The sequence below is a fragment of the Pelodiscus sinensis genome, chromosome 12 (genome assembly GCF_049634645.1).
Source record: "Pelodiscus sinensis isolate JC-2024 chromosome 12, ASM4963464v1, whole genome shotgun sequence".
Lineage (NCBI taxonomy): Eukaryota > Metazoa > Chordata > Testudines > Trionychidae > Pelodiscus > Pelodiscus sinensis.
This window is the reverse complement of record NC_134722.1, coordinates 27,696,293-27,709,823: the sequence shown is the minus strand read 5'-3', so window position 1 is coordinate 27,709,823 and position 13,531 is coordinate 27,696,293. Positions and strand designations below refer to the sequence as shown.

At 45.3% G+C, this 13,531-nt stretch overlaps 1 protein-coding gene across 4 annotated transcripts in view; it reads right to left on the bottom strand.

Annotated features, from left to right (window-relative positions):
* LOC102449365 (borealin-2-like) overlaps positions 1–13,531 on the bottom strand; it is a 78,213-nt gene that overhangs the window by 50,626 nt on the left and 14,056 nt on the right. For 3 of the 4 annotated variants that reach the window (XM_075940198.1, XM_075940201.1, XM_075940200.1), the window contains exons 8-9: positions 12,733–12,862; positions 11,902–11,988 (exon numbers count right to left, since the gene is read on the bottom strand). In XM_075940198.1, the coding sequence (XP_075796313.1) occupies positions 11,902–11,988; positions 12,733–12,862 (217 nt within the window). Of the gene's footprint in view, positions 1–10,644; positions 11,048–11,901; positions 11,989–12,732; positions 12,863–13,531 lie in introns of those variants that run through there. The other variant, XM_075940199.1, reaches the window with a different exon arrangement.

Below are 13,531 nucleotides of genomic sequence, written 5' to 3'. Positions count from 1 at the left end.
GAGAGCATCTACACTGCCATGTGCTTTTGCACAAGAGCATCCATGGTAGTATGGACGCTCTCTTTCACAAAAAAGCTCTAATGGCCATTTTCACCATAGTGGCTTCTTGCTTAAGAAATTCATGCTGCCTGTCTACACTGCCCTCTTCTGGAAGAGCTCTTGCACAAGATGGCATATTTCTCATGGGGAGAAGAATAACTCTTCTGGAAGAAGCCTTGTTTTACAATGCTGTACTGTAAATTTACTTCTGGAAGAACACTCTAGGTTCTTCCGTTAAAAGCATTTGCGGAAAAGAGCGTCTAGATTGGCACGGACGCTTTTCTGCAAAAGCACTTTTTGCGGAAAAGCGTCCGTGCCAATCTAGACGCGGTTTTGCGCAAGAAAGCCCCAATCGCCATTTTACCATCGGTGCTTTTTTGCGCAAAACAGTTTTTAGCTGTCTACACTGGCCCTCTTGCACAAAAACATTTCCCAAAAAGGGCTTTTGCCTGAACGGGAACGTCAAAGCATTTGCGCAAAAAGCACTGATTTCAGACAGTAGAACGTCAGTGCTTTTGCGCAAAATCAAGCGGCCAGTGTAGACAGCTGGCAAGTTTTTGTGCAAAAGCAACTGCTTTTGCTGAAAAGCTTGCCAGTCTAGACGCAGGCATGCAGTGTAGACAGCCGGCAAGTTTTTGCGGAAGAACGGCTGTTCTTGCACAAGAAGCTGCCAGTGTAGACGTAGCCTGTCTGTCTTAGACATGGGTTACACTAGACCCAGAAGTTCAGCTTCACATATGTAACTCCAGCTATGTAAATAATGTAGTTTGGCACCATATTCATAGTGGAAGGTTGACGGGAGCAAACTCTCCCATCGATTTCCTTTTGTCCTTGTGATTGTGAGGAGTAATGGTGCCGACTGGAGGTCCCCTCAGCATTTGATTTTAGCGGGTTTTAACTAGACCCTCTAAATTGAGCTCCAGAAGCTCAATCTCTGGCACATAAGTATAGATGTAATCTTATCAACAGAAGATGGTTCAGTATAGGGATGTAAGCGTGTAGCCATTTAAATGGGAAAGTGCTAAGCATGAGCTTACCCGTTACCCAAATGATTACATGTGGCTCCCAGGGAGCTGCCTGTGGCCAGCCCCATGCTGCTGTCTTTGTATCAGAGGCAGCAGCTGGCTCCCTAGGGTTGAGGTGGCAAGCGCACAGTGGCTCCTAGGGAGCTGGCTGCTGCCCCTCATGTAATTATGTAACTGCTGAAAATTTCAGCAGTGAAATGGTTAATTACACATTTTAACCTAGGCCAATAAAAGATATTACCTCACTCATCTTGTATCTAATACCCTTAGACTGACACTGCTACAACTAGGCTGTAGTCTCCATTTCTGTAAGGGTGGGAAGGAGGGAAGCATCTGAATCACCTGATGAAAATTAAAACAATTCCCCTTCTAACACTTTCAGTGTGTATCACTTTTACTTGCAGAACAGTCTTCATGTGGACAGAGGTAAAGTAAAATGTAACGGATACAGTGGAATAAATTAAAGTTTGTGATTGGTAATATCAATAAATGAAGCTTAGTAGTCAAGAGTTCTGTACAAAGACCAGGAGTGAACTATGCTAAGCTACTACAAATGCATTTATGTTCCTGGCAGCAGGGACTGATTTCAAAAGAGCTAGACAGACAGTATCTCAACATAACAGCAAGCTGTTTTAGTGTAGCCATTACTGAGAAGGGCAAAGAATAATTAGTTTTGCAGATGTTTAGAGGGAACTCCCAAGGTCAATAGGAGCATGGAAGTGCTTGTTTGAAAATGTGATGGGGGCTAATGCTGCAGGTCAGAGGTAGGAGTCAACACCTCAATAACAGGAAGATGACAGATAGCATGACCTTTAAAGACAAGCAGTTTGTTTTATGCAACAGAGATGGAGGAAACTAGTGGAGCAATGCAGACAGGTGTGATGTAGTCAGAATGTCTGCTTAGGGAAATTAATCTTTGCAGCATCATGCTGAATGGACATGAGCCAGAGTTAGACTTTATTTGTCATGGTCAGTAAGGAGGAGGTTGCAGTAATCAAGCTGTAAGATCAGAGCTTGGGCAAGATTTCTGGCTGTGTGACTAAGACGACATGGGCTATGTAGAAAGAAACAGTAAGACTAAGACTCAGTCCAGATGCAAGGTGCTAGAGTCATTCAAGTGAAAGATGACACCCATGTGACAGGCAAGAGCATGGTGATTAATAGGAAGCGGGAGAAAGATTCCACTTTTAGCTATGTTGAGTGCACATCCATGATATCTTCTCATAGATGACAGCTAGCCTTCCATGAGGAGATGTCAGGCTGAGATGTTACTTTAGACAGCTAGAGTAGAAATGGTGGTTGAATTGGTATTTCTGAATGACTACTGCAAGAAGACATGTAATACCCTTGTAGAAACTTCTCTTACAAAAACACTGGGGGGAAGGATTCTCCACAGTATACTCTGAAGGAGTGATGAGAAAAGTAGGACAGGACAAAGCAGTTCCTTTGGTCCTTACTGTACTCTTGTATTTCCATCAAGGCACTTACAGTGAGTTATAATAATCATCTTCCTAATTCTAAAGATGTTGCTCATGCTGTTTGTTTCATGTTAGTGATGTTATGCTCGCTCACTGGAACCAAGATAATGCCGCATAATTAAAATAATCAGCACAAGGAAAGAACAAAACCACAATTCAAGTGTCTAGAGTCCCACCCATGCAATTGAATAGGTATTGATCATTGTGGTTGCTAAAGTAGAAAGGGAAGTATGAGTAATTCTCATGATGGTTAGTTTAAATTAGCAGGCTATGTGGAATGCACTGGCCTGCACTTGACTCTTCCCTACAGCTTCTCTCCCAGCAGTGCTTGTTTGTAACACATGCCTTAGCTTGTTTGAGTACATCATGCATAAATGTGTAAACATATTTCCCTAGCAACAGTTGAGCAGCATTTTGCTTATATGGGTTTTGGTAATGACTTGCAAAAGAAATAGGTTGAGGGGAGACACTAAGGGCTGTAGAATACTTCATCAAGCTTATTGGGACAATGCCATTTAATTTGATTCTTCAGAATTATTTGGCTCCACTATGATTAAACAGCCTGGAGGGCAGTGTGTTAATTTTAGATACCTACTGACCATTGATGCCAAGTTATTAATCTTGCCCAGCTGCCACATACAGTCAGTAAGCATAGACCATAACAACCCTTCAGTAATAGATTTACTTACACCAACATAAGGGCTTCTTCCATCAACTATAGGCAATCTACCTCCCCAAAAGGCACCTGTGCCAATAGAAGACTTCTTCTGTTGATCTAGCATTTGCACTAACAATTTACATCAGCTATGTCTCAGGCATATGGATTTTTCACACTCCTGAGGCAGAAAATGATTCTGATCAATATTCCTAGTGCACACTAGGACTTAGAGTGTTGCTGCCAAATACAGAGGGACTTAATTCAACTTGAAAAGAAACTTTCACCATTATTCTGGGAAAGGGGGTAGTTATTTTATTCATGTACACTGTATATCACTGCCATATTTGAGCACCTAGGAGGTTACCAAGACTGATCCAAAATGAACTGTCCTAGCTATTCACTTTAACTCCTTTCCCACCCCGCTATGAAAATGATTTTAATCGATCTTCCTCTTCATCTTACTGCATTGCCCTATCAACACCATGTAAAATAGAGCTGTGATTTCTGGATTGGAGAACTTTCAAAGAAAGGAAGTCCAGCACTTCTGAAATTAGTAGCAAGATGTGTGATAGTATGTCAGGACTCCTACAGCTGTAGAACAGCTACAAGGAAAGCTGCACCCCAACTTACTTACATCATCTCTTGTTGGCTCTACGCTTCTTGTGGAGGTGGCATTGACATGGCTTAGATCAGTGTTTCTCAACCGATGGTACGCAAGAGAAGTCGGGGAGGTACGTCAACACAAGTGAAATTTGGCAAAAAATGTCTGGGGTTTTGCCCTGCAAAGGGGATCAGAGAGGGGGCAGTGGCATGTGCCTGTCAAACAATGTTCAGAGCCACATGCCTGGACACAAACAACCACTTAATGCACATGCCCCAGCACCTGGAGGGAGACACGCGCAGCTGCGATGGCTCCAGTGAGACCCAGGGCAGTTCCAAGTTGGGGAGGGCGGGTTTGGCCAGAGGCATAGCAAAAAGGAGTGGGGGAGGTGGCCACAGGGGAACAGTTACCCCCGGCCGCCACAGCGGGGGGGGGGGGGGGGGGGGGGTGCTAGGCTAAGGTGGGAGCGCACAGCCCCACATGGTGAGCCCAGCACTGGCAGGCCACTTGCTCCCTGCAAACAAGCTACTGAGGCAGGGGCGGGAGGGGGCACTTCAAAGGCAGGGTTACTATTGGTCCCGTTTTTCCAGACATGGCCTCATTTTTCCATGTTAAATTGCCACCCAGCCAGCTTTTTTAAAACACAAAAAATGTCCGGGATTCGGGGAGAGGGCAGCAGCACCTGCCGTCGTCTGTCTTTGGGAGCCACGCGCCTGGACAGTTCATGCCACTCTGCACATGCCCTAGAGCCTGGAGGGAGAAGTGCGTGGCTCCAGTGAGACCCAGGGTGTTGTTAAACGAATCTGGGAGGTGCCTGGCTCTGGGGGAGCGGGTGGGTGCATTGGGTTGGAGTGGGGAGGGGGGCTGGAGGTGCTTGGCTGTGTGGGGGGGGAGGGCATTGGGTTAGACTGGGGGGGACTTATTTTTTTTAAAGGGGTACTTTATAAAAAAAGGTTGAAAAACACTGACTTAGATTGTCCTGTGGAGCATCTTGCAAGCCAGGACATGGGACTTTTGGTTTGTACCTGTATTGAATAGGGTACTCAATAACTGTAGCATTGTTTTGGCAGATTACAAGTACCAAAACTCTGACTTCCAAAAGAGTTCACCCACTTTTACTTTAGGTCTTGTCTGCACTTGGAATTATTCCTCATTTATTTCCAGAGTAGGAGCAACCACATCCAGGGCGCATCAGGAAAGTCTCCATCAGCCCTCAAACTGAAAACAGCCCTCAAAAGGTGTAAGAAAACTCTTAGAAGGAGTGAAACGGTAATACAAAGAGTCATGACTAACTCTAGGAAGTTTGACCAAGGATGAACCGCTTGCAAATTTTACTCAGGCTCTGGAGGAGAACATCAACCTTAATAGTAAGTTATAAACTCTTCCCCCTGATACCATGGTAATCACATCCAGGCTAAGACATTTTTATATATTTTCCTTATCTTCCCAACATTACATTCTCCTTCGTTATGGTTTGAGAGTCTGGAAGCATTGTTACCCTTAAATGATAATTGCCTTATTTTCATGTTTACTTTCTGCAGTGTAAAATTCTAATTTCTTTAATTGGAGCCGTAACGCGAAGGGAAAAAACAGACACAGTAGATGCCTTTTTAGTAGACAGTCTACTGGGAAAGGGTGACTAGTGATGGAGAACCACCAAAAGCTGCACTATGAAGGAGACAAATGTCCCACGCTCTTGCAAGAGATAAAGGATCATGAGACCAGATCCTGAAGTTACAGAGACACTAACTCAGCCTTTCCATTCCTAATTGCTACAAGAGGAAAGAGAGATCAGAGGTAGGATACTAGGAAAATCCCCTCATTTTAAAAAGTTAATCTAGCAGCACACCTTTGCCTCTCATCATTCTTAAACCTGTATCTACTGCAGTTAAGGACTCACTGTGGCAAACATGCAACGTAAGTGTACATTTCAGGGAAACCAGCCTAAAAAGATAGCACAGACTGTTGCTAAAAAGAAAAGGGAGGTGTAAACGAGTCAAGAGTTATCATAACACTGACTAGGCTGCAGCCCCTCTCAACAGACCCTTGTGTTGAGCCCCAGTTTGTCCTTGCACCCAAGATACCTCAGCAGCTTAGATTATTGTGAGAAACAATATTATCGTTTAGCTAGTATGATCTACACTTCAATAAATTATGCTCCAGACGTCAATGGGCATGACAGGACAGCCTACTGGGGGGATGGGTTGAAAGTCAACTCAAGTGTAAAGTTTTAACACCTAGATTGTCAAATAACTGTTCAGAAGGTTTGTCTACTTCAGTGGTCCTCAACCTTTAGAGGCTCCCGGGCGCCCGGGAGGTGGGGCCACTCACGCGCCAGGCACCCGGGAGATGGGGGCCACTCACGCGCCGGGCGCCTGGGGGCGGGGCCGCGTATCCGGGGGCATGCCAGGGGACTGGGATGCCCTTGCATCTGGCGCTGGAGTGTGCCCATGGGCCGGGGCTAGGGCCGCCTGAGCGCCTTATGCCGTGGGCCCGGGGCCGGTGCTGCCACCCGAGCCACGTGCCTGGGGCCGGCACTGGCGCCGCTCGAGCACCACGCGCCCGAGCGCCCGCATGTGCCCCGGGGCTGGGGCCGCCCGAGCACCACGCACCCAGCGCCAGTGCGTGTCGCGCGCCTGGAGCCCGCGCCTCCCGTGCGCCCGGGGCGGGGCCGGCCCAGGTTGTCGGCAGGCACCCATGAATGCCCTGGCGGGCGCCATGGCACCCATGGGCACCATGTTGGGGACCACTGGTCTACTTTATTCTTGACCTGCTACACTATGAGCTAAGGTCAAATCTATTAAGGTTGATTGCTAGTCACCTGATTTTGCAAAGTCCAAGGTCCATGTCCCCACTGTGCATAAGAATTCAGTGTAGTTCAAAGTAGCACATATCCATGAGACAGACTGCCATTGACTTTGAGAGCAATGCACTGTGGGTAGCTATCCCTCAGTACCTGTTCCGCTTTCATTCTGGGTTATGCTCCTGGTGAATACTGGGACCAAAACTGTGCAGTGGTTAGTCCTGGATTCATGTAATGCATAATGCACTCATCAACTTTCTTCCCCCCCTTGTTTGAGACCAATGGGAAACAGGTTTCTTGCAGCCCTTTTGGCCCTGGTAATCCACACAGACACCATAGCAGCCCAAGCATGGATCCCATTTTGCATCAAACCATTGTGAGGTTGAGGTCTATCGTGGTACAGCTAATGGTCAATATTTCCAGAGAATATACATGTCATTCTGCCAGGAAAAGGACGAGCACAAATCTCAGGATCCCGTCGACACGCTGTTCAGATAAGCCCTTGCACTGATTGAAATGCAGCTGGCAAGCAATTTTCTGGACACAGTGGAATGCTGGTTCTTTGAGGAGTGTCCCTCTGGACACTCGTTTCTAGGTGTTTAATGCTTCTGTATCACAACTTTTTGGCAGCAGTACTCCCAGGGTGGCATCGTGCATGCGCCACAGTGCCGGAGCAAACATGCCGATGCACATGGGGCATCAACTGTTGCATCAGTTCCTTCTCCACTGTGGAAGGTGTTACATTTCCAAAGCAGGGGGGAGGGGTAGGTTGTGGAGCACCCACAGACACCCCCACCTTGAAGAACACCAGTTACTGCACAAGGTGAGTAAACTCCCTTTTCTGGCACCAGAGTAGTGGGAGAGCATAGTGCTGCAGGTACGGGATGATCAGCAGTGGCTGCAAAACTTCCAAATGCACAAGGCCACTTTCATCGAACTGTGTGAATGGCTTTCCCCTGGCCTGAAGCTGAAGGACTCCCAAATGAGACCATGCTGAAGCATGGGGCAGTTGTCCTGTGGAAGCTTGCAATACTTCTCCAGGGTGCACAGGCAGTGGTGGACCACAAGGGCTGTTTCACTGACATCATGGGATGGTCAGGAAAGGTGCATGGCATGCATAGCTTTAGGAGATGCATGCTGGAACTCCTCTCCTCCTCCTCCTCCTGCTCCCCCCCCCCCCCCCCCCGCAAGATAGGAAAATTAGAATTGGAGAGGTGTAAATACCAATAGCGATCTTTGGCAACACAGGCTACCCCTTGTGCCCATAAAGCCATACACAGGCAGCCCACTACAGAACAGTTCAGCTACAGACTGAGCAAGTGCAGAATGGTGGTTGAATGTGCTTCTGGACTTTTAAAGGAAAGTTTTAGGAGTCTGACTAGGTTGGACCTCAATGAACGCAACTTTCCTTTTGTAGCGGCATCCTGCTGTGTGCTCCATAATATACAAGAGTGCCAGGGGGAAGTTACCCAGCGGGATGGGGGCCTGAGGCAGAGTGCCTAGACAGTTGTAGCAGCCAGACCCCAGGGTGATCACCACAAGAGCACAGCACAAGTCAGAGAGACCTTGAAAGAAAGCTTTATGAATGGCCAGTTCAGAGACATGCATGTTGCTCTCCAGGTGCTGTCCCTGCCTTCAGTGTGTTTGCCTGCAACCCCTCACCCCACCACTGCAATACAAGCACTGCAGAGCCTTGTTCAGAGACCATGCAGAGCAAGGGGGAAGAAGAGAACCAGAAAGAGGAGGACAGCCTTTTGCCTCCCAAGGCCCTGGAGGTTGAGTGTGAGGCTGCCCTTGATCTTCCTCTCTCCCCCCCCCCCCCCCTTGTGTCTTGGGGCTAGAAACTATGCAATAGGGTGAAGAGAGGAGGAAGTTTCGGCAGGGGAAGGGTATTCTCTAGGCAGGCAGCCAGACACTCCATCACCGCTGTCAAGGAGGAAAAGACCGGCTCCTGTTGCCTGGCTTGCAGTTCCCTGCATGCTCTGCTATCTCACCCTGTCAGTCCATGCACATCTGCTCCAGGCATGTATTCCTCCCCTCCATTTGCTCCTTAAACATGTCTTCCCTTGTCGGTTTTCACCTGCGGATTTGTGAGAGCCAGAAAACTGCTGGAGCAGTGCCTAGCAAGTTCCCTGCTGTAACAGAGTTACAAGGGTACACACTACATTAGGTTTTAGGCTGCACTCTTAACATACAGCAAAGGGCCCTATAGAGACAATAGAGATGTGTCTGTGTATGGCCGAAGTTATGCTTTAAAGCAGCCACTCTACAACAAGTACACAACAGAGTTCAAGGGGCCATTTGGAGGCAGGCAGAGTAAGGGACCTGTCAAGGCACAATCCTGCAGTCAGGATGGGCGCAGGGTGGAGGCTCTCACACTTTTCCTCCTCGGTGTCCATCACACCCCTCTTCCCCAGGAGTGTGCTACTTTCTCCCTCCATCCTACCCACGTGCCTGTGGGATGGGAGAGGGAGGCTGAAGCCACAATAGCAGCAGAGGCAGCAGTTAATAGCTTCCCATCCTCCTTTCTCCAGGTTGTCATGCGAAATATCAGTCTTCTCTGAATCAGAGTGATAGGGAGCTGATACTAACTGAATGTGGCCAGAAACCTGGGCCTTATGCTTTGTGCTGCAATGACACCAGACCACTTACTGCTGGCTTGGCATGGGAAGGTGTCCTGCCATGGAGGATGGAATAAGGTGGCCTCTCCAGAAACCTTGAGAGAAGGATCAAATAGTTCCTATAAGAGCTTTATGAGACAGGTAGGGAGGATTCCCACTCCTCCTCCAGACACATTAATAGCTTCTACTTGGCCCTCACATGCTGTGTAGGCACAGAGTGTGCCAGACATCACACCCAACTGCCTTGTAGCAAGGAAAAATTGTGAATGCACCAGAAGCGCCTTCCCCAGGATCAGTGCTTGATTGGGAGATGGCCTGGGAGGAGGGGATTGGCTCCCAAGTGATGAAAAATTCTTGGCTCTTGATGCTCATTGGCTGGCCATTCTCCTTCCCCTCCATGTTGCTGCCCTCTGCATCTTGGACAGACTCCATGACCTGGCTTGGGAAGCTGGATGGGTCCCCCACACAGAATTGCATGCAGTTGGTTGTAGAAGCAGCATGTTTGTGGTAATGCCCCAGACCATCCATTTGCCTCCTTTGTTTTGTGATAAAATAGGATGGTCTCAGCTCCTTTAACTCGTCACTGCTGGGCATCCCTGGAGCATCCTTGCTCCACCAGGCACTTTGCAGAGATATTGGTGTTTCTTTTGCTGTTTTTTGACTTCCAAAAGAACAGATTCCTCCCCCACACACACTTCCATGAGGTCCAAGATCTCCTCTGTACTCCATGCTGACACTCTGCGCCCCAGGGAACTGGAGCTCATGGCCTACTCAGGTGTGCTGCCTACTCTGAGATGTACTAACAATGCTGGTCACATGGGAAATGAAATTCAAACTTTCCTGGTGCTTTTCCTATTCTCTTGGAGTAGTAGAGGTGCAAGTTCTGGCAAGAGCAGGGCACTGTGGGATGCCTCCCAGAGTGCAAGAACCCGGACCATGGCAACGCTGGGTCTACGCTACCATAAGTTCATCCATGGAAGATCAAAGTTTGCATTACTCCTCGTAAAAGCAGGAGTATCCAAAAATCAACTTCAGTGGCCCTTAAAGTTGACAGAATGGCCTTGGTAGTGTGGACTCACACCTTCCCCTCCTGCCCCCAACCTTATGCAGCTAAATTTGATCTAAACTCCTCAGATAGGCAAGACTTTAAGCTTTTTTGCCTGGTCTTAGGCACATGATTAAGAGTTAGACTAAAAAAATAAAATACCAAGATCGCCTAAGATTTTTAGAGTGATTCTACCCCCTCTACATTATATTCTCTACCTACTTCGCAGCATACAAGTTACAAATGAGACTGCTACAAACTCACTTTTAAACCTGTTTAGACCAATTTGTCACTTTACATGATTTTTAAATGGTGCTTAGCACTGATGCAGTCTACCACCAGAATGATGGGAAAATAGCTTCTGATGTAACAGATGTATTTTATTTTATATTCTTATGTATAATTTACTGATCACAGGGGATCAAAAATAAATGAGCAATCTGGAAAGGATATAAAATTATCCTTTCATTAAACTAACATGAGTAGAAAACAGTCTTAAATTTCAGTTAAGGAAGCAACTGGTAACATGGCTTTGAGCTTGTAAAACATACTAATTTTACAGTCAATATGTGTTCATTAAGTCTTTCGAGACAAAAGTTTAATATGCAGTATTAAACTTTTATTAAAATATATTAAGTGCTATGTAAATATTTAAAAAACAGACAAACAGTAATTTTTATAAAAATATTCTGTGCAATTGAGAAAATGAGATTTTCCATGTAGACTCCGTTAACTTGGTTTAACTGTCGCTTTCCCACATAAAACAGTCAACTGGCTCTGGGAGGGAAAGAAAGCTATTTTAGACCAACCTCGCTGGCAAATATTAAAACTAGAGTTGTTTCAACTCTGCAAGACAGCAAAACTGACAAGCAAGTCTTCAATAGTAGGATATAGCACAGATTAGCAGAGGAGGCAGAGCATCTCCGCTGCTGCCTAGTATTTAGCTTTAGACACACTTCCCCACCCTGATTGCAATACAGGCAGAGAGAATGCTATATTGTAGCTGCCAAATCTTCAGCCTGCTACAATTCATATAATTTAAAGTAAGGTCTCACCCATTATAATATTGGTCACTTTTCTACGTAATACTCACTACCTATGGATATATTAGTTATTGCTAACAGTAGTTAAATCTTAAGAGTGCCCATCACAATAACCTCTTGGAGAGCCACTAGTTGGCAAAGAATTAGTAGGGGTGTCCAGGAGAGAGTATAGTAGGAGGAGGAAGAATCCAAAGTAAGTACAGATTTGATGGGACCCCTATAGTTTTTATGCAGATTGATGTAGACTAGAGGGCTTGTATAGGATGTGAAACTCAGTTGTCTTGGTTTTAATTCTGCAGATTGAGACACTGTTCTTCTCACTAACAGTGTCTTCTCAGATCAGGGTACACAGGGGAGAAGGAAGACTTCTGCCCTTTCTTTGAAAGGTCGCTGTTAGGACTGAATAAAATTAGTCCTATACAAAGTCTATTTCTAGTAAGGAAAAAAGTGCTATTTCAAGTAGTTTAAACTTGAAACTTTTCTCCCTTACTAGAAATTGTTTGTTCCTTAGATTTGAAGGCTAAGTACCAGGACTTCAGTGCCATTAGCCTATAGAATGCTTACAAGTTTCTGGTTCTTTAAACTTACCACTAGATTATGAATATGTTGAACTGTGTCATCATTAAGCAACTCAACATTGATGTTATGAAGGTCTTCATTAGCAGAACAGAGAGTCTAAGCATAAATCAGAAAGTTAGAGATAAGGCTATTCAGTATGTTTTATATGAATCACTATATCCATTTTCCTTAAATATACACCTCCACTCAATATCTGTAACAGCTTTACTGGCTCAAAGAACATTCTGCCCAAAAAGTGTTAAAGTCTGCATGTCGTCTTCTAATTCATCATTGGCTTTAATGTTCATAAATATCAATCATAAGCTAATGACCCATTAAACTAGTGTTACTACTGGTCAAGTAGTTAATTCAAGAAACAAGAGTTTTCAGCACACCAAGAGCACAGAGATATCATTCTTATTAGCTAACCAATATCCATCAGCTGTCACAGCCAGAATCCCATGTTTCAAAGTCAGCCGTAGTACAGGCTGAAACAAGTGTTTCACAGAGTTTCAGTAGCCCAAGTTATTTGCAGAGTGTTTAGTTCAGTTACTTTAGAGTGTGCAGCCCAGTGAAAATATATCAAATGCTTATTTCACATCACCAATGCTGATGAGTACATTCATTGGCATGATACCTAGAGACTATCATATATTCCAGTGTTAGAATCTTGTTATAAGTCATGTATTAGAATGGCACTAAAGCAATACAGAAAGTTAAGTGGCTACTTCAGAAAGTTATGATTTTGAAATGCCATTTTGCTAGCAAAAACAGATAACACATTTTCCAAATGCGCCTTTTATATATCTGCAAGAAACATATTGATCTAAAGCAGGTGAAACTAAAAAGTTGGTGTACTACCTTCCCATCAGTCAGAGGTATGTTAACAAATGGAACAGCTTTTTCCCGAGGCACTGAGTTACTTCTTAGTGACATGGGTTGGACTCTGTCTCTCATAGGTACAGTTCTTGAGACCGCCATTTGTGCTAGTCTAGAAATAGAATATGATAAGTTTCACTGATAATAAATTGCCTTTTCATGTGTGCCAGCCATTAGGGCCTGCATGATTTAGTAACAGCCAGATTCACATATGCACTTCATGAGAAAAGCTTCATTTTCTACTTTATTCTACAAGCTGTTTGGAATCAACACTAAAGAAAACCCAAACATCTTAATGCTGTAAGTGTTTATTGGCACCACAAGTAACAGTCAGAGACAAGGTGCAATATTTGAGAGAAAGTAGGATACTTTGGGTTTCTTTAACCTGAAAAACAAGATTCTTAGCATTACACTGGCCTGCTATTAAGCCATTGTGCTATGAACCACTGTGTGGCTTCAGGACTTATTTGAGCTGTCGTAGGCTATGTCTGCACTATGAGCCTCTTGCAGAAGAGCAAATGCAAATGAGCGCTCCATTTGCAAGTGTCACATTCTCATTTGCATTTCCTTTCGTGCAAAGAAGTGCTGTGTGGATAGCGCTTTTTTGCACAAAAACCCCTTTTGCGCAAGAGCCAGTCTCAAAAAATGAGAAAACAGCTCGTGCAAAAGGAGGTTTTTGCACAAAAAAGTGCAGTCTACACAATGCTTTTTTGCGCAAAAGGGAAAGAAAGAAGAAATGCAAATGAGAGCACGACACATGGTCTATTTGCATTTGCTCTTC